The 23,017-nt window shown below is 44.2% G+C and overlaps 1 protein-coding gene across 3 annotated transcripts in view; it reads left to right on the top strand.

Moving 5' to 3' along the window:
* The window catches only part of CD44 (CD44 molecule (Indian blood group)), a 44,673-nt gene extending 35,123 nt beyond the window's left edge, over positions 1-9,550 (top strand). For 2 of the 3 annotated variants that reach the window (XM_040410634.1, XM_040410633.1), the window contains exons 6-8: positions 1,076-1,231; positions 4,592-4,670; positions 8,511-9,550. In XM_040410634.1, coding sequence (XP_040266568.1) covers positions 1,076-1,231; positions 4,592-4,670; positions 8,511-8,721 — 446 coding nt within the window. In that variant the 3' untranslated portion in view covers positions 8,722-9,550. Of the gene's footprint in view, positions 1-1,072; positions 1,232-4,591; positions 4,671-8,510 lie in introns of all 3 variants that reach the window. The other variant, XM_040410635.1, reaches the window with a different exon arrangement.
* The last annotated feature ends 13,467 nt before the right edge of the window (positions 9,551-23,017 follow it).

Genomic DNA, 23,017 nt, shown 5'->3' with positions numbered 1-23,017 from the left:
TGGCTCCAAAGTCACCTCCAAATGAGGTTGTCTTCTGCTGGAAGTCTAAAGGGGTTGTACCAGAATTATATCTTATCACCTATCCACAGATTAGGTAACAATCACTGAGAACCCAACTCTGATCACAAGAACAGGGTCACCCTGTTGAATGGAGTGGTGGTTGATCATGTGCACTGCTGCTCAGCCACCTCTGGCAGTCCCATAGACATAGAATAGAGCAGCGGTGTTCCTACTTGACCACTTCTCAGTTCAGATGGGGTACACAGGACCCCCGTTCTTGTGATCAGTAGGAGTCCTACTGGTTAGACCCCCATTAATCAGATACTTTTCTCCTGTTCTGTGGATAGGTGATACATTGTCATTCTGGGGCAAGCCATTTAAAGCCCTTTTCTTAGAAACTGGACCAGTTCAGGGGTAGCACCTGGGCCCTTGTCCTCAAGGGCCCCCAAAGGCCCTTTTACTACTTGGGAAGATGCCAGTATTATAAATTTAATATGATGTGTGTGTCTGTGTGTGGTGTGGTGGTGGTGGTGGTGGGGTTGTTACAGATCTTGCATTGGAGTTAAGAAGCTTCAAGACATGCCTTTGGACCCCATTTAGGATCTTTTGGTACAGTAATTGGGAGAGCTAGTCTGACCCTGGTTACCTCTATGGTGGAGAAGATACCTCATTGCCCACTTTAAATTGATTAGGGCACAGGATAAATCAAGGGTCTACTAAATCACTGTACCCAGTAGCCAATTGACATGTACTACTTATGCTATTGAGTCAATTGGGTTTCCTTGCCATTTGGCCACCATATTGGCTGCTGAGCAGTGCCCCCTAGAATTTCCCTCCTCTTTTCTTGTTTATTAGGCTTCCATCTGTGTAATACCATCACATCTCGCTCCACCCTACACATATTCTCAGGACCTGCTGTGTTGAGTCTAGTCTAGAAATTGGAAGATAGTAGACCCACCCATCCCCATTGGAGTCCATTATAATATACTGAACAGTAGCACAGGTTATTTCTTATAGCAGTGGACATATTGATGGCCACATGCTCTTCTTACCCATTATTTTCTTTATTTCACAGACGGGAAACCTTTGGAAGATGATAAGGATGGCAACATTGAAATGACTCCTGAGCCTGACTCTACTGAGTATGACCCGAAGTCTCCTTTTGGAGGACCAACCGAAGGAAGTTCAGACTCCAGTAAGAACAAACATCGAAGGAAGGCAGCAGTTCCAGGTAAGGAGTCAAGCCGTATTCTAGTCATATCGGCTTCTGAATAATTTGACAACCAATATGGCTACCGTTATTGCCCCTAATAGGGTTGTCAGAAAACTTTCTCAGATTACAGAAAGAAAAATCTATATCTATAAGCAGATGGGAATGTTTTTTGATAACCCTTGTGAAAGGTGAAATGGACATCCCCTTCCCCAAATCAGGACCCATCAGCAGTCTGCTGTTATTGCCGGGGGAAGCAGATGCATATTTACCCTGCAACGGATAAATAGGGTATGACAAGATGCCCAGAGTCGTCCAGAGGTGCAGTGGTTGTCCACTCTGGCATATAGGCAAGGGTTGTCCCACACCACCTTCAAAGTCAATGGGGCTGAGATGCACAGACAAGATTGGTGCTGTTTCTAGGAGGAAAAAAAAGCAGACCCTTTTTTTCTTATCTTATATAATAGGGCCTATTAAGACAGATAAGCCTAAAGGCTAAGCCCTACCCTCAAGACCCAAGTCCTACCTCAGGAACAACAGACATGAAAGATGCTCCTTGATTTCAGTGGTAGAAATGCCGCAATCTAGAACAAGAGGCACAGCTATAGGGGGTGATGAAGAGGCAGGCAAAACCAGCCTTGCTCCTCGACGCCATAAAGCTTGACGTGACGCCTCTGCCCATGACCAGCTTCTGCCAGGACATATCACAATAAACGGGATATATCTTCTGCACAGACATTTTCGAGTGAATATACACAAGGGTCGTGTGGTTATTTCCATGATCTGTGCGACATTTAGAATTGCCGGTGGGCGAGTCAGGATCTGTAATACTAATGTAATCCTCAGTTAAAGGGTAACTTTGCATAGACATTAGGAAGTGTTTTTGCCACTGGAAAGGAAAATAATTTTCCAGGGTTAGAGAAATGAAAAATAGAGACAGAAGAAAAACCAAAACCAACAAAAAAAGTTCTCCACCCTTACAAGGTGGGACCTTGGTGTCACCAAAGGGACATCAGTCACGCCTGGCCCCTCTCCCTGAGGGGGTCCAGAAAGCACCATTATTATAAATGACACATGAAACTGCTTTAAGATGACCAAAACTGCAATGAAGAATAGTCTTCTAGAGGGGTGGTCCTCTCAAAGAAGAGATCCAATATGCACAGTCTACATCAGAGGGTCCCATACAGCTGTATGGTCAGGCTGTCTGTGCGCTGTGGTCCTGTAAAGAGGTTTCTGGTCTAACAAAAATACAGGTAATTGATGGTCATTTTGTAATATACTTTACTTACTTTGTAGGGAAAATAAGGTACAAATTCTGTTCAAGTATTAAACTCTCTAGCGCTGCAAAATCCTGGACACAAGTGAGCAAAAGTCCACACAATGAAATAGAAGAAAAAATGAATTGCGCTGCAGGAGAGTATGCTAGAAATAATCAAAGTCACAAAGTTATTTTCTTCCTATATAAATCTTCAGTCAAATGGATTCATCCATGTCCATCAAACACAAACTGGGATGTAGAATTCTGAAATAAAATAGAAACCGCACGATGGTGTAGTAACTTCAAACAGAGTGCAACCTAGATACAGGTTATACTCACAAAACTCAGATGGTAATAAGTGTAGAGAGCCGGCTCAGCGCTGTCAAAGACCCAGGAGCTGCACACCTCAGATGCGGTTCACCAGACCCGACGGACGGATAGAATCTTAAATCATTTCCACAAGCACAGGCTGGATCTCCAGGTAAAAACCACTTAGGCAGAATGTCAAACTTTACACTCCTCAAAGTCTCGGAAAGAAAGATATCAGCCAATGGTGAAGTACATACCACAAGGTTGAATAAAAATGGATTTATTATACTCACAAACAACGCAAGTTTTGGAGCAAATTTAAAACAGGTACAAAGTGCCCGACCCGGGTTTCGCCATGATGCTTCGTCTGGGGCGTATGTTCCTAATTGCATGCAGCTGAATAAAAAGGATCCAAAGTACCTCCCTTATTGGGCGTCATAGAACTTATAACAAATATATATATTTGTTATAAGTTCTATGACACCCAATAAGGGAGGTACTTTGGATCCTTTTTATTCAGCTGCATGCAATTAGGAACATACGCCCCAGACGAAGCATTATGGCGAAACCCGGGTCGGGCACTTTGTACCTGTTTTAAATTTGCTCCAAAACTTGCGTTGTTTGTGAGTATAATAAATCCATTTTTATTCAACCTTGTGGTATGTACTTCACCATTGGCGGATATCTTTCTTCCGAGATTTTGAGGAGTGTAAAGTTTGACATTCTGCCTAAGTGGTTTTTACCTGGAGATCCAGCCTGTGCTTGTGGAAATGATTTAAGATTCTGTCCGTCCGTCGGGTCTGGTGAACCGCATCTGAGGTGTGCAGCTCCTGGGTCTTTGACAGCGCTGAGCAGGTCCTCTACGCCCATTACCATCTGAGTTTTGTGAGTAGAACCTGTATCTAGGTTGCACTCTGTTTGAAGTTACTACACCATCGTGCGGTTTCTATTTTATTTCAGAATTCTACATCCCAGTTTGTGTTTGATGGACATGGATGAATCCATTTGACTGAAGATTTACATAGGAAGAAAATAACTTTGTGACTTTGATTATTTCTAGCATACTCTCCTGCAGTGCAATCCATTTTTTCTTCTTTACTTACTTTGTACCTCAAGATCGGAACTCCAGTCCACTAAGCAAGACGGAGCTTCTTCTCTTTCAGTCCTGAGCTCGAAATCACCATGGATGGTCTGTAGCAGATGCTGGAATCCTTCCTCCTCCAAACACATGCTCTATACCAGGGATGGCCAACCTGTGGCTCTCCATCTGTTGCAAAACTACAACTCCCAGCATGCACAGACTGCCTACAGCTTTTAGCCTACAGCAGTGCATGGTGGGAATGGTAGTTTTAGAACAGCCGGAGAGCCACAGGTTGGCCATCCCTGCTCTATACAGAAGGTCCATAGCCATTACTGGAGGAAGGCATTTGTCACAGCCTACCTGTCCATGCGGTGACGTGCTCTGGAATGAAAGATAGGAGAGAAGACGTTCCTGTGATGCTGGGAGAAGATCTGCCTTGTATAGTGGTCAGGGTTATGTAAGACACCAACCATAGACAAAAGCCTATTGCAAAATAAAAGCTCATTACGTACTTAATTTGATGACCTACATTTATTGTAGACTAGACGCCTGTATGCTAGCCATAAACGTTAGATGTACATAGGACAACCATCATCTGTATGGGGGCCTACCTCAACATATGATGTCAAATTTCAACATGCCTGATTGTTGTCACTGCCAATGACTTACTCCACTCTCCTTGATCGGGAGAAATGATTGAGCATTAAACTTATCGTTTTTTTGTTATTCACAGAGTGGTTGATTGTCTGCGTCTCCTTGGTGTGCCTGGGTCTGATCTTCTCAGTCTGCATCGCCATCAACGCCCGCAGATTGTAAGTAGCATCTCTACCATACACTCCCCACATTATCCTTTCTTCTGGCAATGGCGCCTCCCTTGTCCTTACCGGCCGCCTCATTCACTTCAATGGGACCAATCTGCAATATTGAATGCAGCCCATGGACAAGAGCGATACCATTTCTGGAAGAAATCAGTCATGTGTTTCTGATCTGGTCCAAAAACCTTTAAGGCTGAGGATACAGACACAAGACAGCTTCACTGGGTTGTTGTGGTAAAAATCGCCATCGTCCTACAACTTCAAAACTTGCGAGCGACCAAACCTAGAAGTCTGATCACAGGGAGATAGGGAAATACTACCTCGCATTGCAATTGACACTTCATGGCCCATGCCATAAAGAGTTTTTGGTACTTTAATAATCATGGTCTATCCCCAGGATAGGTCGTATATATCTGATCGGCGAGCCTCTGGAACGCCCTGCTGATTAATTGTTCTGCAATAGCTCCAGCACCGGGACAACAGCTCTGTCCATTGTGTAGTGGTCAGTGCTGGTCCCAAAGAAGTGCTGGTGCCAGAGCTACTACACAGCAGCCGATCGCCGGGGGTGCGGTGTGTCAGACCCCCACTGATGAGATATTCATGGTCTATCCTGAGGATAAGCCTTCAATATAAATAGACCAGACTCCTTTAATCAGCCATGGGGCTATTGGGGGTGCAGAGATAGCAGTTGCACCCAGATCAGGAGCCTAAGGGACACCCTATGGCCCCCAAACCCATCAGAATTAGAACTAGTGGTATGCCTCTGCTATGCCTTCCCTACGATGACTGTATCTACTGCTTCTGTGGACAGAGCATCTCGGGCCCTCAGTATCTGGAATGCATATAACGCGCCTGATTAGAAACATTCCCGCCAAGTAGAATTGCAGGAAGTTTAAGAGTCCAGTGAGGATGAGAAAGCTTTTTCCTATAAGAGTTTGTATGCGGAGGCTGCCAGTTCAGCTCCTGGATAGTCTGGAAACATCTGGAGAAGCCATCACTTTAGATCAGTAGCATACACAACAATATATAAATACGCCCTATGGGGCCCATACATGCTTTATGTATAGACTGTTAGAGAGCAGAGGTGGACACACCATAGGTGGCTTAAACCTTGGGTTGAAATGCTTATGGGGAAGGGAAATCATGCCAACTTCTCTCTACAGAGGCTATCTGCAGGGCAGACTTTATCACCATGCAAACCAAGCAAACAATTGGGGCTCCAAATTCTTGTACAACATGTGTGTCAAAATTCTTAAAATTCTTCCACTAAATTCTGTCACAAAGTAAGCCAATCAATAAGTGGTATAAAGTAAGGCTACACAGCTTGAAGGTGCAGATTTGTCTTGAATCTGGCAGGATTAGTAAATTTGCCCCACTGTAAGCCATTTAAAAAAAAAAAAACAAAAAAAAAAAACAGCCTAATGCACCAAGCTCTGCTTTTAGGTAGTAATTCTCCATCTGCAGACCCCCCCCCATGGCTCAAGTTGGGCAAGCAAGTCTATGTCGTAAAAAGTAAGAACTGCTGGCATGTCCGCTATGCGGGGACCACTGTTTTCTATTAGGCTGAACACATGGCTTTCATTTCACTTTACATGAGACGAATCCCTAAGAAAGCCTTGCAAAAATTTTATTGAAAACCGCACTGATTCTCTGGCTCCCACATTAGCATCCATGGAATGTTTTAATTGGTATTTTTCGATGTTAAAAGAAGTGACAACTTCATATCATGTATCCTCATCATCCCACTTCCAATATCCAAAATTTGATACTATTCTACTCATGAGGTGAGAACTTTGGTCTGCTGGGATGATGGAATCTACCCAGACCTCACATAGTCATAGCATCATATATGAATCCTTAGAGTGGATATCTGAGGTAGGACCAAGTAGACAGACCATGCTCAGGCCAAATATCCTGAGACATTATTTATCCTAAGATCCTGTGACACAGTGAGGGGTTGTGTCTGGCAAGGCAGGTATTTTCCTCCCAACATGTGTGGCTGGGCTGGTTTCCAGCCAGGTGAGGTTAAATACCGGACCGGAGTTTAAGTGCCGGTCCGGGTTTTGGCAACACCTGGCTGTCCTTAAATAGGCAGCTGGGTTCAGCAGAGAAGTCTCTGTTTTTGGGATCTGAGGCTTTGTGCCGTGCTGGAGGGCCGAGAGCCGCATGCTGGGGAAACAGGCCCCCTAAAGCCTGCTGTGGACTACTGGAGGCAGAACTGCCAGCAAGGTGACTTGTGTTATATGAACTTTCCATTGTGTGTGAATTAACACCAAGACTGCAAAGTTATGTGCTGTTTTGTGCATTTGCCTCAAGTGTGAATAAACACTGGCATTTTGAGTTAAGAACTTTTATTTTGCCTCTGTACTTCGCCCGCTTACCCTATCTACCAGAGCTAAACCCTTGTGTCAACATAAACAGAAGACTATTGTCAGAATCTATATATCTTGATGCTCCCTCGACAGATGGTGCTGAGGAAGCGATGGATTGGCGCATTGCATTCCAAAGCCCAAACCTTTTGGTCTCCTGGTAAATAAGCCACAGCTAGAGGTATCTGGTATCTTTCTCCTCATTAAAAACACATGCATGCTCTAAGGTGTATAGGTTCCTTTAGAGGAGCAAGACCAACACTGATGCTAGCTTGAGTTAGCTGGAGACATTTCTACTTGGCCAGGAAGGATCTGAGCATAAGGTCTCAATCTTATGATCCTATTCAGTGTCCATATCATACCATATATATTGATGATTTGTCCCTCTAGATCATTTCCTTGGGTAAGTTCAAGAAACTCCAGATTGACACTATCTAAAAGTCTATAATATGGATGCAGAAGCACTCTACGTGTTGTTGTACAGGATCTATCGTCAAGTACATGAGCCGTAAGCTGCTTCCACCAAAGAGCTTTAGATAGTTGGGCCTACCTAAGAATTATAGAAAAGTGCTGTGTCCACCAGACTAGGATGTAGCGATTAGGTACCTATAGACATTAGGCTAAACTTCCAAAGATCCTAACTCCTAACTCTTCCCCTGACATCTACCATCGAGAGAAAGAGTGACTGGATAGTCCTATGCTCCTGTTAGAGATAAGAGGTGTCTGCCATCAGCTTCGTCCCTTCCTTCAACTCAAATATCTACATGGCCAAGCCAATTGTGGATGCATATGGTGGAGATGGGAGAAATACCCATCTTTAGGCTAGATTCACCTCTGCGCCTGAAGTTCTGCTCAAAGCCTCCTTTTTCCCTTTTTCAGAATCTCAGAATCTGCGATTTTGCAAAAAAAAAAAAAAGCAAAGCTTACAGCACAATAAAAAAAATTAAAAATGGATGACTTGTCAGAGCCAACAGGCCTCCTAAAAGTCAATGGAGTCCATTGGGTGCCATTCGTGTTGGTCATGCATGAAATGTTTAATGTAGATGTGAACCTGACCTTAGACTGAAACAATAAAACAATAAAACAATCTTGGCATAAATACATAACCCAACCCCCATGTATTAGGCCATCAATGTACCCCATACCACCACCGTCATTGACTAGATATCTCATGATTTTCTGATATGCTCCAAGACTATCACTAACCAAATGCATATTTCGAAGGTATCTTAATCTGAAACTAAATATCCAAAAAGGTTTACATAAATATAAAAGTATAGACCCATATTGACAGTTTGCCTCAGGCAGCTGCCTCAATGGCCAGAACGCCAAGAGCATCCTGAAGGGCCTAAGGGATTTCATGCTTTGTGGCCTAGTTCATAAATCATGAAGGTATAAACCTGGCTCCTGAATATTGATTAGTCCCTGTCATGTACAAAATAACTGACAGTATCCATCTTTTATGCAGGTGTGGCCAAAAGAAGAAGTTGGTGATTAACGGTAACAAAGCTTCTCCAGAAGACGGTGTTATCATGGAACACAATGGAGACACTGTAAAGTCTCAGGAGATGGTGCAGCTGGTGTCCCGAGACCAGACCGGTGACTTCGGAGAAGGTGATGGTTTATCACAAGACAACATGAGGAACGCAAAGGACACGAACATGAAAATTGGAGTCTAGTCAACTTTTTAAGCCATGTGGGGGAACTCTACTGCAAATGAAGAGAACTGGGACTGGACTTGAAAAATTTAAAGAGCAACTGATAGGACCTTGTGTTAACAATCAATTTGCAAATCATGCCAAAAATAGTTGGCTCCCCAGTATGTATACGAAGACAGACCCCTTTCACTGCTTATGGCTCGTATTCATAGGATTCTCAAAATGCAGTCGTGATGTGGGAGTGAAGGGCGGGTAAATGAAGGCCTGAGATGTGCAAAAAAATTGAGACACAAAAAATAGGCAACTAAGCGCTTGGTTCATAGCAAACACATGGAAATTGATTTGTACTGCTCACTGGATTTAGGTTACATAGTCTATAGGCTTCCAAGAGTCACAATTAGCTCCACAACATATTTAGATCTAAGGTACAATGTAAATAGCAAAGAATATGCCATATTTATAGAAAAAAAATGTTTGTATATGCAGTAGATCTTCCCCAATTACAATGTGTTTTGAATGTAAGGGATGACGGAGGGTCACTCCAATGGTCCATCCACTGGAGTGGTCGGAGGTCTACGCCAATGGTCCATCCACTGTATGGGTCTGAGGGTCAAATTTAGAGTAATCCTCTAGAGTGGTCTTAGGATCACACCAATGGTCTGTACTCTGTATAGGTCTGAGAATAACACCAATAGTCTATCCTCTAGAGTGGTCCGAGGATCACATCAATTATCCATGCTGTGGAGGAGTCTGAAGATCACACCAATGCTCTATTCTCTGTATGGGCCAGAATCACTCCAATGGTCCATTCTTTAGAGTGGTCTGAAGATCACGCCAAAGGGCCATACTATGGAGGGGTCTGAAAATCACACCAATGCTCAATTTTGTATGGGCCTGAGAATCACTCCAGTGGTCCATTTTTTAGGGTGGATCATACTAACAGTCCATCCTATGGAGTGGTCTGAAAAATGACCCCAATGGTCTATCCTTTGGCATGGTCTGAGGATCACACCAATGATCCATTCTCTATGGTGGTCTGAGGATCACACCAATGGTTCATCCACTGGATTGGGCTAACATTCTAAAAATGGTCCATTCTCTAGGGTGGTGTGGGCATTACACCAATAGTCCATCCTGTGGAATGGTCTGAGGATAACACCAATCGTCCATTCTCTTGAGTACTTAGCCCTAATTTAAAGGCAGTATTGCCTCGAGTTTCCATTAAATGGATTATGTTGTGTACACAGATTGCTGTAAAATTTGTATATGCAGTAAATCTTCCCCAATCAAAATGTTAGTTTGAATGTAAGGGATGACTGAAGGTCACTCTAGTAGTCAATTCTCTGGAGTGGTCTGAGTAATTACACCAATGGTCCATCCTCTGGGGTGCTCTGAAGGTCACGTCAATGACCCTTCCAATGGAATAGTCTAAGGGTCTCACCAATAATAGTCCATCCTCTAGGATGGTCTGAGTATTAACCCAGTGGCACATCCTCTGGGGTGGTCTCAGGACTATGCCAGTGGCACATCCTCTACAAGGGTTTTGAGGAGAATGCTAATGATTCAACCTCTGTGGTAGGCCTCTTGCGCATGAATGTATTTTCTTTCCGTGTCCCTTCAGGGTTTTTTTCGGACCATATGCGGAACCATTAATTTCAATGGGACCGCAAAAAAAATTGGAAGGTACTCTGTGTGCATTCCGTTTCCATATTTCCGTATATCCGTTCCACTAAAAGATAAAACTTGTCCTATTATTGTCCGCATAACGGACAAGGATAGTACTGTTCTATTAGGGGCCAGCTGTTCCGTTCCGCAAAATACGGAATGCACACGGACGTCATCCGTATTTTTTGCGGATTGCAAAATACATACGGTCGTGTGCAAGAGGCTGTAGTCTGAGGATTACACCAATGGTCGATCCACTGAAATGGTCTGAAGATCAAGCCAATGTTCCATCCTCTGGAGTGGCCTGTCCTACTTCAAAGGCAGTGTTGTCTTAGATTTCCAATCATGCATTATATTGTGTATTTGCATTGCTCTAAGTCTTATGAAATAAATTTTATGATGGCCTATGAAGACCTTCAGAATATACAAGTCTGAAACAAACATTTTGTCATCGTCATGACATTGTTAATGTCCATTAATCAACCTTTCATTTTTTGTTCTTCGCCGTAATTCCCAATTTGTGGATACCAAGAAGGAGATCATAGGTTTAGGGAAACAAGACTGGCCAAGAGAGTTGGGATAGGTGGACATACTTAAATGATATAGTAGATTGTTCAAGGAGGTTCATCACTTTGACGGGTAGACTTGGTCTTCCTGCCATAAGAGAATGTGCTGAAGTCATTGGACGGAACTCATTGATGAGAAATGGCTCCGTCAATTTACAGTCGATCAGTCTGACTGCTGCCCTACGAGATACCCATCTAATTACACTATCATAAGAACTTGCCCCTACTGTACAGTATCCACAGTTGTAACCAAAAATCAAAATAGAGGAAGGTAGTCACCCACCTATACCATCATTCATGTATTAGGTAATGGTATCCATTCATGGTTCCTATAGTACTGTGATTTGGTTTTTGGGTATTACCAGGTTTAAGATTCCACCTTCATGATGGGAGCAGAATAACATTCACTTTTGCAAAAGTGGAAAACCCCTTTAAATTTTATTTTAACATCTACATAATGCAGACATATTAAACACTATACCACATCATACATTTCTGCAGGCAATCATTAGATCAATGGAAGGCAACATATGGTAACCTTCGGCTCTCCAGCTACAACTCCTGGTAGTGGGGACGCTGGGAGTTGTAGTTTCACTACAGCTGTATACTCAACCAGTGTTGCCTACTACTGTCAGTAGGAGCTCCATTTGCTGTATGCAGATTTAACTTTTGCTATTAACTGTGGATGCTGAAAGGTATTAACACAAAATTCCTCATATTTGCACATCTCTACAGGGCCGGGGAGATGATGGGTATATGTATTGTGCGATATGTAAATCAGATTTTTGTGGCTGATTTTCTGTCATGTCACTGGGTAGCTTAGTTTCTGCAATTTCAGGTAAAAGCATTGATAATAAAGCAATATTTTTTATGTTACTTAGATTAGAACCTAATTCTCATATGTCCTTATAACCGGGTGTAGATGATGAGAGTTTGAGTGCATTTACTTTGGGTGGTGATAAATAAAGTCACTACAATTCACTTGTAGATGGTCTGCAACACGTGGCTCTTCAGCTGTTTCAAATAAGCCTTAATATTAGCATGTCCATGATGTATGGCCATGTTGAGAGTTGTAGTGTGCGGAGCTACAGGCTGCAGACCACTTGGATAGACATTGCAAGGACTAGATAATTGATCCATGGAATCCATGGAAATTTTTGCCATGGATTGCAAAAGCCAATGGAAACTATTTGCGCTTTGCTGGAATTTTTAGCCAAAGGATCAGAAAATCATTAGTGCTTTCTTCCAAAACTGCGCCACACCTTTCCATGGGTTGTATCCAGTATAACAGGGCAGTTCCATTGAAGTGAATATGGCTGGACTGCAATACCATATGCAGCCCATATATGAGTGTGACTGTTTTTGGAAGAAAGCAGCCATGTTAATCAAATCCTGTAAAAACCCGCAAGACTTTGGTTAATTCCTACTGTATGCATATCTGTGTATTGAAAAACAATTTAAAATAGCAATCCGAACTGAGGCTTGGTATTGGCTGGTACCTCGTCACCAAAGCCCAGTTCAAATTCCTATTTTAAATAGTTTTTCAATACGCAGATATGCATACAGTAGGAATTAACCGAAGTCTCAAGCAACTTCGGGCAAGAAGAACTTTGGCTCCTCAGGGACAATGCACATTAATGCTGTACGGAAACAGCATTAAAATGTAAGTATTTGAATGAAACAACTTCGGATCTATGATCCAAAGGTCGATTCGCTCAAGTCTAGTTCTAATCCTGGGACTTGCTGCTCTATTTAAACCCCTTCCTGGCCTTCTACCAGTGCCAGTGATTGGGCGTTTGGATTGCTTCTATTACTGACCTCAGCTTGCCTTTGACCTCTCTCTGCCTCGTGTTTTGGTACTGCGTTTCTCATCTGGTTCTGACTTTGGCCTGGGTATTTGACAACCCCCGTCTTGTGATTTGGTAATGTATTTTCACGCTCGGTTCTGAACCATTTCCGTATGACTCAGTCTCTGTGTTGTTCTGTGTGTGCGTGTATGTCTTGCACTTTGGCAGAGTAGGGAACATCGACCAGTTGTGGACTTGCCGCTGAGGGCTTGCACTGCAAGTAGGCAGGGAAAGTGGGTAGGGTTTCAGTTAGGGCTCACTGTCCATGTATTCCTGCCTACTGTGGTTAGTGCTATAGTTTGTGCTATTTAAATGGCATAAAAAAAATATTCTTGTTCAGGTGAAGGAAGTCTTCATATTGGCCTTTGTGTGGAGTACAAGGAACCGTATCTCTTCATTCTTGATTCCACTGTACTTTCGAAAGACACTCAATGGAATATACCTATGCTGGTAGAGGTTATTGGCACTTTATTGGAAAGCAATGTGGTCCTGGATTTGGGAATCAGTATATAGTTTTAAAGAGTATGTTTTAGATCATTGCAAAGTATTAAAAGGTATGCTTCAGATCATCCACTGACAATTGGAACCATTATTGGCATGGACTGCAGTTAGGGAAACACCATCAAATGTTGGTTCACCCCCCACTATAGCCTCCTAAAGTGCCAGTCGGCGGATAAGCAAAAGCCATTCCAGCTTGAGTCCTCCCAACCATGGCTTCTGAAGTGCATCACCTATCTCTGCTTTCCAAAATGGCTGGGAGGGTTGGCATATGAGAGGGATAAGCAATTATTGGCAGGTTAGTGCCCTTGTGTTAATAAGACCATGGAACATGGCGTGTGAGAGAATCTTAGGGCATATAGGCATCACAGAGTGAGGTCCCCAACTCAACCATTCTTTTCCCATGGACATATCAACTGGTCTCCATAGGTTTCTGAAGCCAGTACTGCAGCAGGTTAGACAATTGGAATACCAGACCTCAGGGCGTAGCTAAAAGCTCATGGGCCCTAGTGCAAGAGTTCACCTTGGGCCCCCATTCCCTTAGTGCTTGTTGGAAAGGGGCAGGGGAGCACGTAGCCTTCCTGCTGCCTGAGGCAAACATTGAAAGGGCACCCCCTCATGCCAAATTCTTGACCTAACCCCTTCCCTCCAGCCAGAGGTGTAAATTGACCGGCATGCACTTTTTATAATGCCAGTGTCTTATGTGGCACAAGGGTCTTTGGGCCCCTCAGGCTCCTGGACCCGGTAGCGACTGCTACCTCTGCACCCCCTATAGCTACGCCCCTGCCAGACTTAGAGAAACATGCAGTACATAGCCACCAGTGTACAACAACAAAAATCATCATGCCGATGGTCAGATGACACCATCTGTATCATCAAGACCCGAGAAATCATCAGACACCAATGACATTTGTATCTGAGACTTCAAAGTGTGAAAGAAGCATAAATGTAACTAAAAAACAGAATGAGCAAAGAGCACAAGATCAAAGCTGAAGACGCTGGGAACCTCGGGAGAGTCTCCAACTCCACCCTGCTCTTCTCGTAACTACTTGGTAATGAGAATGCAAATTACTTCTGGAGTTTTTGCTCAGTACAATCCATGGGAACCTGAGAGTGGAGGCTTTTATTAATAGAGCACTTTCACCTAGTACAGGACATCTCGTCTTATACAGTATAGTCTCTATATACAGTATACTACACTATAAGGCCAGGGCCAGTAGTTATACTACACCATATGGCCAGGACCGGTAGTGATACTGCACCATATGGCCAGGACCGGTAGTGATACTGCACCATATGGCCAGGCCCGGTAGTGATACTACACCATATGGCCAGGCCCGGTAGTGATACTACACCATATGGCCAGGCCCGGTAGTGATACTACACCATATGGCCAGGCCCGGTAGTGATACTACACCATATGGCCAGGCCCGGTAGTGATACTACACCATATGGCCAGGACCGGTAGTGATACTACACCATATGGCCAGGACCGGTAGTGATACTACACCATATGGCCAGGACCGGTAGTGATACTACACCATATGGCCAGGACCGGTAGTGATACTACACTATTAGAACAGGACCGGTAGTGATACTACACCATATGGCCAGGACGGGTAGTGATACTACACCATATGGCCAGGACGGGTAGTGATACTACACCATATGGCCAGGACGGGTAGTGATACTACACCATATGGCCAGGACGGGTAGTGATACTACACCATATGGCCAGGACGGGTAGTGATACTACACCATATGGCCAGGACGGACTGGTAGTGATACTACACTATATGGCCAGGACGGACTGGTAGTGATACTACACTATATGGCCAGGACCGGTAGTGATACTACACTATATGGCCAGGACCGGTAGTGATACTACACTATATGGCCAGGACCGGTAGTGATACTACACTATATGGCCAGGACCGGTAGTGATACTACACTATAAGAACAGGACCGGTAGTGATACTACACCATATGGCCAGGACGGACTGGTAGTGATACTACACCATATGGCCAGGACCGGTAGTGATACTACACCATATGGCCAGGACCGGTAGTGATACTACACCATATGGCCAGGACCGGTAGTGATACTACACCATATGGCCAGGACCGGTAGTGATACTACACTATATGGCCAGGACCGTTAGTGACACTACACGATATAACTAGGGCCAGTAGCAATGCTACACTATATGTCCAGACCTTGCTTCTGCCCTGCCTCACCAGCACCACCTGTCCATGCAGCTCCAGACCCAGGGGTGCACCTAGCCTTTCTGCTGCCTGAGGCGGAAATTGAAATGACGCCCACCCTCCGGGTCTAGTGTTAGGCATACTATGATATAGGTAAATGGAAGCGCTCATTTCTCATGGCCCTGCCACTGCCCCCGCTTGTCACTAGGTCTCGCCGCCTGAGGCAGCTGCCTCACCTGGCCTCATTGGAGGTGTATCCCTGTCCAGACCTGAGGCTTAGTGGATTCACTTCACCAAGTGAGACAGGAGGCCTCTGTAGCAGATACACATAAAAGTTCAGTAAACTTAGGGATGAAGGTTCCAAGGCAACGGCCTATCTTGCCTTTCTATAATCTGGTTGTGATATACGGTTCCCTAAATTAGCAAAATAGTAAATGTCTCCAGCACATTGCTAAATCTCCTAAAACCACCCTTGCACTATTTTTCTGGAGAACATTGGACATAGAAACAGACTTTCGATTTTGAGATAGCTGGAGACAGGCTGGTCATTTCCCTTCATAAATATTCCAGGACCATGATGGTACCTGGCCTCGATTTCTGGATGTTCTACTTCTTGGCCAATGTTCTGCAAACTGTTCAGATGTTCTTTTCTTGGTAATCGGGTATATTTGTATGGGTCATAAAATATGATCAGTCCGAGGATCTCAAAGGTCCTTGGGGCTCTCAGAGTCTCAGTTTGCATTGACAATTTCTCTTTGGCATCTATATGACCACTGGCTGAAATTGTATTTAATTTTCAAAGATTAATGGGGTTGCATAATCTGGGTCATTTGTGGCCTATCGATCGGAGTCCATATTGTGGTGCTCTATGGTGCAGAGAGAATGCTCCTGTAATATGGAATGTGATGCCGCACGTCTGAAAAAAAGAAGTGATGCCTCCATGTAAAATCAGGGAGACGGTGGTACAATATGGACCCATAGAATTCTATAGGTGGCACATTCTGTGTGACATAAATCCCGGATATGGACTAAGATTGACTGTTCAAGTTGTCTGGCAAGCAAAACTTGGGAAAACAGGCAAAAAAACTTAGAAAAAGGCATATTCACTTCACCAGTCCCCCACCAATCCCCGTTTCAATTTCCCTCCCCCATCTCTACTTCCTGAAATGCTCAGCCAATCATTTGTTGAAGCAGGTCACTGATGTGCCCAGTGATTGGCTGCGTGGTCCTTGGTCAAAAGGGACCAGGAAGCGGTGATCGGCGTGGATGGCAGGGGTAGGACAAACTCTGTTTGTGCCCAAGGAGTTGCTTTGAGAATGCATCCCATCATCCTCAGTCCCTACAGTTTAACATAGCTGTCAAATGGCCCATCCTTCTTCGGCACCCTTTCTCCTTGGTGCCCTAGGAGATCGCCTACTCTTCCCTTTTTGTTGTGCCCCCGATCTCAGGTATGCACAAGGGCCCACACCATGGCAAGCCAACCTACTAAAGCATGTTTATGAAGATGCTGCCCTGGTCAGGACGCTGGGTCTACAAGAAAACTATATGATCAAATGATGGTGGCAACCATTTCTAACGCACACATGGCTCAGTTCAGAACTCATACACTTCTCTTTTCTATTCATGTCAACATCCAGCCCATCACCCCAAATCTTTTCCATGCTTTCAGCAGCTCAGCAGATGTCTTCTTGCTGTGGTATGTGGAGCAGGAATAAGCCGCACATGTTTTATATTACCCTTATGACTTGCAGCTGTCTGGATACCGTCGGCCATTGTCTCCGTTTTATTAAGTGCAAGAACATTGAGGCTGCTGAAGGCTCATACCTGACTAGCAGGGGGTAGCGCATGCTTGCTTTATGATCATGTACACTGAAGAATCTGCTTCAGATATAGATACTGAGCGAGCTTTCCAATTTCGATTTTTCTGAATTGCATGATTTGCAAGAACAATGACCTCCTTTTGGTTTGGGGGTAAGAGATGGAAGAGGCAAATTGATATTTTTGCCCCTTTCTTTTCTTACCCCCAAACCAAAATGTATTTTTATTTTTTTTGCAAGGTACCTACAGTACAGACCAAAAGTTTGGACACACCTTCTCAGTCAAAGAGTTTTCTTTATTTTCATGACTATGAAAATTGTAGATTCACACTGAAGGCATCAAAACTATGAATTAACACATGTGGAATTATATACATAACAAACAAGTGGGAAACAACTGAAAATATGTCATATTCTAGGTTCTTCAAAGTAGCCACCTTTTGCTTTGATTACTGCTTTGCACACTCTTGCATTCTCTTGATGAGCTTCAAGAGGTAGTCCCCTGAAATGGTTTTCACTTCACAGGTGTGCCCTGTCAGGTTTAATAAGTGGGATTTCTTGCCTTATAAATGGGGTTGGGACCATCAGTTGCGTTGAGGAGAAGTCAGGTGGATACACAGCTGATAGTCCTACTGAATAGACTGTTAGAATTTGTATTATGGTGAGAAAAAAGCAGCTAAGTAAAGAAAAACGAGTGGCCATCATTACTTTAAGAAATGAAGGTCAGTCAGTCAGCCGAAAAATTGGGAAAACTTTGAAAGTAAGGTCTATTTGACCATGAAGGAGAGTGATGGGGTGCTGCGCCAGATGACCTGGCCTCCACAGTCACCGGACCTGAACCCAATCGAGATGGTTTGGGGTGAGCTGGACCGCAGAATGAAGGCAAAAGGGCCAACAAGTGCTAAGCATCTATGGGAACTCCTTCAAGACTGTTGGAAGACCATTTCAGGGGACTACCTCTTGATGCTCATCAAGAGAATGCCAAGAGTGTGGAAAGCAGTAATCAAAGCAAAAGGTGGCTACTTTGAAGAACCTAGAATATGACATATTTTCAGTTGTTTCACACTTGTTTGTTATGTATATAATTCCACATGTGTTAATTCATAGTTTTGATGCCTTCATAGTCATGAAAATAAAGAAAACTCTTTGAACGAGAAGGTGTGTCCAAACTTTTGGTCTGTACTGTACCTTTGCTTAAACAGAGGAAATGGCCAAACTAAAAGACCATTTATCGCTGTCACATGCTACTACTGTAGAGAACATACATCAGATTTCACACCAGCATTGTACATTTGGCAGATTAAAGTTCTTCACAATCTGTGTCTCTCTCACTAATTATTTTATTTAAATTGCAAAAAATAAAAAATCTTTATAAAAGCAACATAGCATTTTGTGTATGCAGCCCTATATTCCTCATTACAGAGTAGTCTAAGGCCTCATGCACACAACTGTGGGGCAAACTGCAAACCGTGTGTCCACAAAACACGGGCACAGCCATGTGCACTCTGCATCGGAGTGCAGACCCCTTGACTTCAATGGGTCAGCAATCCACAAGATGCAGCAAAAGACAGGGCATGTTCTATCCCCACCGAAGTGTTTCTTGGGTTTTCGGGTCCATGCCTCCGTGCCACAAAAGATAGGACATATCCGATCTTTCCCCGCATCTTGTGGATTGGGAACCCATTGAAATCAACGGATACGCACCTGGATGCCGCGTGCACACGGCCAGTGCCTGTGGTTTGTGGTCCGCAACACGAGCGCGGTGGCCCCACGGTCGTGTGCATGAGGCCTAAAGGCTGCATTCCTGTGTTTCTCCAGATTCATAATAACCTACAGACAGAAGATGGAAGGATGTAACACATGACTACAAGAGGGCATGTAGTATGTAGTCTGTTTCTAGGAAGATGCATTATTTTGCATAGGAGCTTTATACAGAAAACGGTATGATTTTTTTTTTAAACCCAGACATGCAGAGTTGCTTCTGGTTTCATTGTATGTGCATTGAAACAAATATAATTTCAGTGCGTAAGTATTTATACCCTTTAAAGTTTTTATCTAGGGATACATCATGGGCAACACAGACCATGTTCTGAGCTGGGGGATCTAGGTAGGATACAGATTGCCATGTGGAACTCTGCTCCTCCAGATACATTGTTCCACAGGAGAGACAAGGAAAGGCGATAACTTGAATCAACTCATTTACGGAAACTAATAAATAATTGTTAAGATGTGAACGCCTACACACCCCGGAGAGGAATATTACTACATGCTGTACGGTCTCTTGTCTAACCTTGCAGATGAGCGATAAAACATGTTAGCCAAACCCTTCTCATTATACACCTTGGATGGTCTCTGCCCATCAGAGGATCCACTCGTGGTTTTTGGTGGTTACTCCTCCTGGAAACCTTTTGCCTAGGTCTCAGGCAGTGGATGCCATAAGGGCACACCTGGGAACCAGTATAGAAGGTGCCTCGGATTTTACAGTGAGTCATTACCTAAAGAGGTTCCTGGTAGGTGAGCAACCTGCCAAAAACAGTAGGACGCTTGGGCTGGGATGGGTGCTGCCATTCAGAGAAATAGCTTTGTCAGTTCTTTTGCCAAGAATATTACTGTAAAGCTTTTTTTGGGGGGTTTAGACCAGTGTTCCTCAACTCCAGTCCTCAGGGCCCACCTACCGGTCATGATTTGAGAATTTCCCACAGAATGAATACCTGTGGTAAGTCCTGGTGCATGGACACCAATCATATCACCTGCTCAATACTAAATCTTGAAAACATGACCGGCAGGCGGCCCTGAGGACTGGAGTTGAGGAACCCTGGTTTAGACAGTCCCTTTTCTGAGCAAAGAGTGGTTCTGTGGTGATCTAGGTTATGCTGAATGGAACCCATGGGGGTTCTGGGCCTTGTGGGTGTCCTACAGATATAGATATATGTATTATGGCTCTATAAAGACAATTAAATGCTTTGGATAACTTGGCAGGAGGATCGTGGTTTAGGACCTTGCATGGGTGATATGGGCACAGAAAGGGAATGTTCTGCTGTAGTATTAGTCTGGAAAATGAAGACGTTTTCACAACTGATCAAAAGTTCAGAAAGGGGAAAAGTTCAAGGTTGGTCAGGTCGGGAAGTTTTACCACGGCCTACATCTGTCATTCTCAGTATTGTGGGGAAGCCCGCTGTTTCTCAGTTGTCATTCCGGTAACTGCGCAGGATATGGTGAGGTTTTCTGTGTGGTAGGGCAGCAACATACACACAAGTAAGTAAAAGTGCTTCCTACTGCCTATGAATCAGCTAGTCTCAACTGCTCAGATCATCAGGTTTCGTTTTTTTGTCTTTTTGAGGTGGCCAGGATGAGGGAAGGCAGAGAAGGTGCCATTGGAGGGGCACAATGTAGGTCCATGAACCCCCGTCTGACAATTATGACAGTGTTGAGCAAAGTTTAGGAAAACTTTGATTCGCAATGAAGACTAATTTCCTCGCCACTTTGTGGCGGCTGCACGTGTTACAAAGCAAAAGTAAGAAGCCCAGGAATGTGAGATCACCCATAATAATTTTTGGAGACTGTAGGGATGAGTGTAATCGCGGTGTGGGTCATGTTCTAGTACAGTTACATTGCATCCTTATTCCACGACGGTGTAATTTTTTGCCCTGTACATGTGTGCAGTGGAGCAAAATTGATTAAAGCGTATGCCTTCCGTTACCTTTTGTGTTACATAGCATCAGTATGACACCGCAGTTAAATACTTTGCCCTGTACATGTGTGCAGTGGAACTAAATTGATTATAGCGAATGCCTTCTGTTAGCTGTTGCGTTACATAGCATTAGTATTAGGCCACAGTTAAATATTTTGCCCTGTACATGTGTGAAGTGGAGTGAAATTTATCTTAAGGAATGCTTTCCATTAGCGATGCAGTTATTATACACCACGACCAACAGGCAGCTGCCTGGACCCTCCAAAAATTATGCTGTAGCCGGCACAAGTAGCAGAAAAAGAAGGGCATGGTAGCAGCCGCAGCAACAGGCCAGAGCTGCCACCGTCATCAAGCGGTCGTGTTTTGACCAACAATGCAGCTGTACTGGAACGGTTGACTCGCTCTTCAACATCATCTCAAGCGACAACAGATACACACAGCCGGGAATCGGTGGATTCCTCTGACACCATGCTTAGTGGGCATAGCCCAGGAACTGCCTCTATGCCCTCACCTGTCCTGAACCTGCCTTTTGCTTTTGCTGCTCCTTTTGCTAGCCTGATGATGGGAGCACATTTTGCGAGAGGTCAGGGACATGCGCAAGAGACAGGTGAGGTTGACACAAGTGACTTGCAAACATATGTAGATGATGATGTATCCAATCGCACCTGGGAGCTGGGTGATAAGGGGGCATCGTCATCATCGGGGGGAGAGGACGGCAGCGTGCCCGAGAGACAGCAGGGTGGAAGCGTGCCCGAGAGACAGCAGGGTGGAAGCAGTGGGAGATCTGGAGCCAAACACGGGAGGGGTGCACAGTCTGCTACTCGGGAGACTACCTGTGAGGAACACACTAGCAGTGCACGGGTTCATAAAAGCAGCGGCAGACAGAAATCACGCAGTGATGGAGGGAAAATGCTATACTCTGCAGTGTGGGAATATTTGACACAGTCACTGGGGGACGTTAGCGTGGTGGTATGCAGAATTTGTGGGCAGAAGGTTAGGCGGGGCCAGGGTGCTAACGTTGTCATGAGAGCCCTGCATCAACACATGGAGCGTCACCATAAATTGGCATGGGAAAACCCTGCCACTCGTTAAGTGTTACAGCCTGATGCAGCAACTGCTGCATCTCCCACTGGCCCGCACCCCCAGGGGGTGGTGGGCTTTCTTCTTGTGTCACTCCAGGAATGCCCCACAACCATTTTTCTCTCCTCTTTTAACAGTTTGTTGGAGCTAACTGACGGTCAACCTGCTGCACCACAAGGTACTCTTCATGTGTAGTTACAGGATGCAAGGGTTAAGGGCAAGTATAACATGTATATAGTGGTCAACTATCGGTCCCATGTGGCCCCTTTATGTGATTCTCATACAAAAGGGGCATGTTCAGGAAATTGCAGACCACAACAGCAATAATTGGCATATTGTACCGCGCACCTAAGCAGCCTAACCCTATACCAGTAACAGTCCCTGTTTGACCAATTTATTATATGGCAGCTACAGGTTTTCAGGTTCCTGTTCCTTATGGCAATAATCCTGCAGCCATGTTTGATCTATCCACCATGCTCAGCCCATCTGTTTTTAACCCTAATACATTTTTAAAGTGAAATACCATCTGGTTCATAGTTTATATTTGTATAGTTTTAGATTTTACACTTGGAATATGGAAATCATTCTTTTTGTTTGCAGCAACTTTGAGAAGGTAGGTCCTTGGGAGAAAAGGACACTGGTGGCTTTCCGCTATATCTAGAAGTCATCTTCGCTCTGATTGTTTCTATAAATATTAAACTAGGGAGTTTCTTTAATAATCTATCAGGTTTTTTATATGTACATAGGCTGGTTGAGGAGCTGTACATTAAAAATATTTATGTAGTGCAGTAAGGCTACTGTGCTATGTGCCACTTGTGCAGGGGGTGGGAGACTAGGGGCCCACCTTGCTCGGTCCATGCCTGTCTATTAGGGTGAATAGAATTTTGATGCGCTCCTTGTTGAGCTGTGCCACATGCACAGCACAGCAGGGAGGTTACCATGGCAGCC

The sequence above is a fragment of the Bufo bufo genome, chromosome 10, assembly GCF_905171765.1.
Source record: "Bufo bufo chromosome 10, aBufBuf1.1, whole genome shotgun sequence".
Classification (NCBI taxonomy): Eukaryota; Metazoa; Chordata; class Amphibia; order Anura; family Bufonidae; genus Bufo; species Bufo bufo.
The sequence above is the reverse complement of the archived record's forward strand: the minus strand, read 5'-3'. Positions and strand labels throughout refer to the sequence as shown.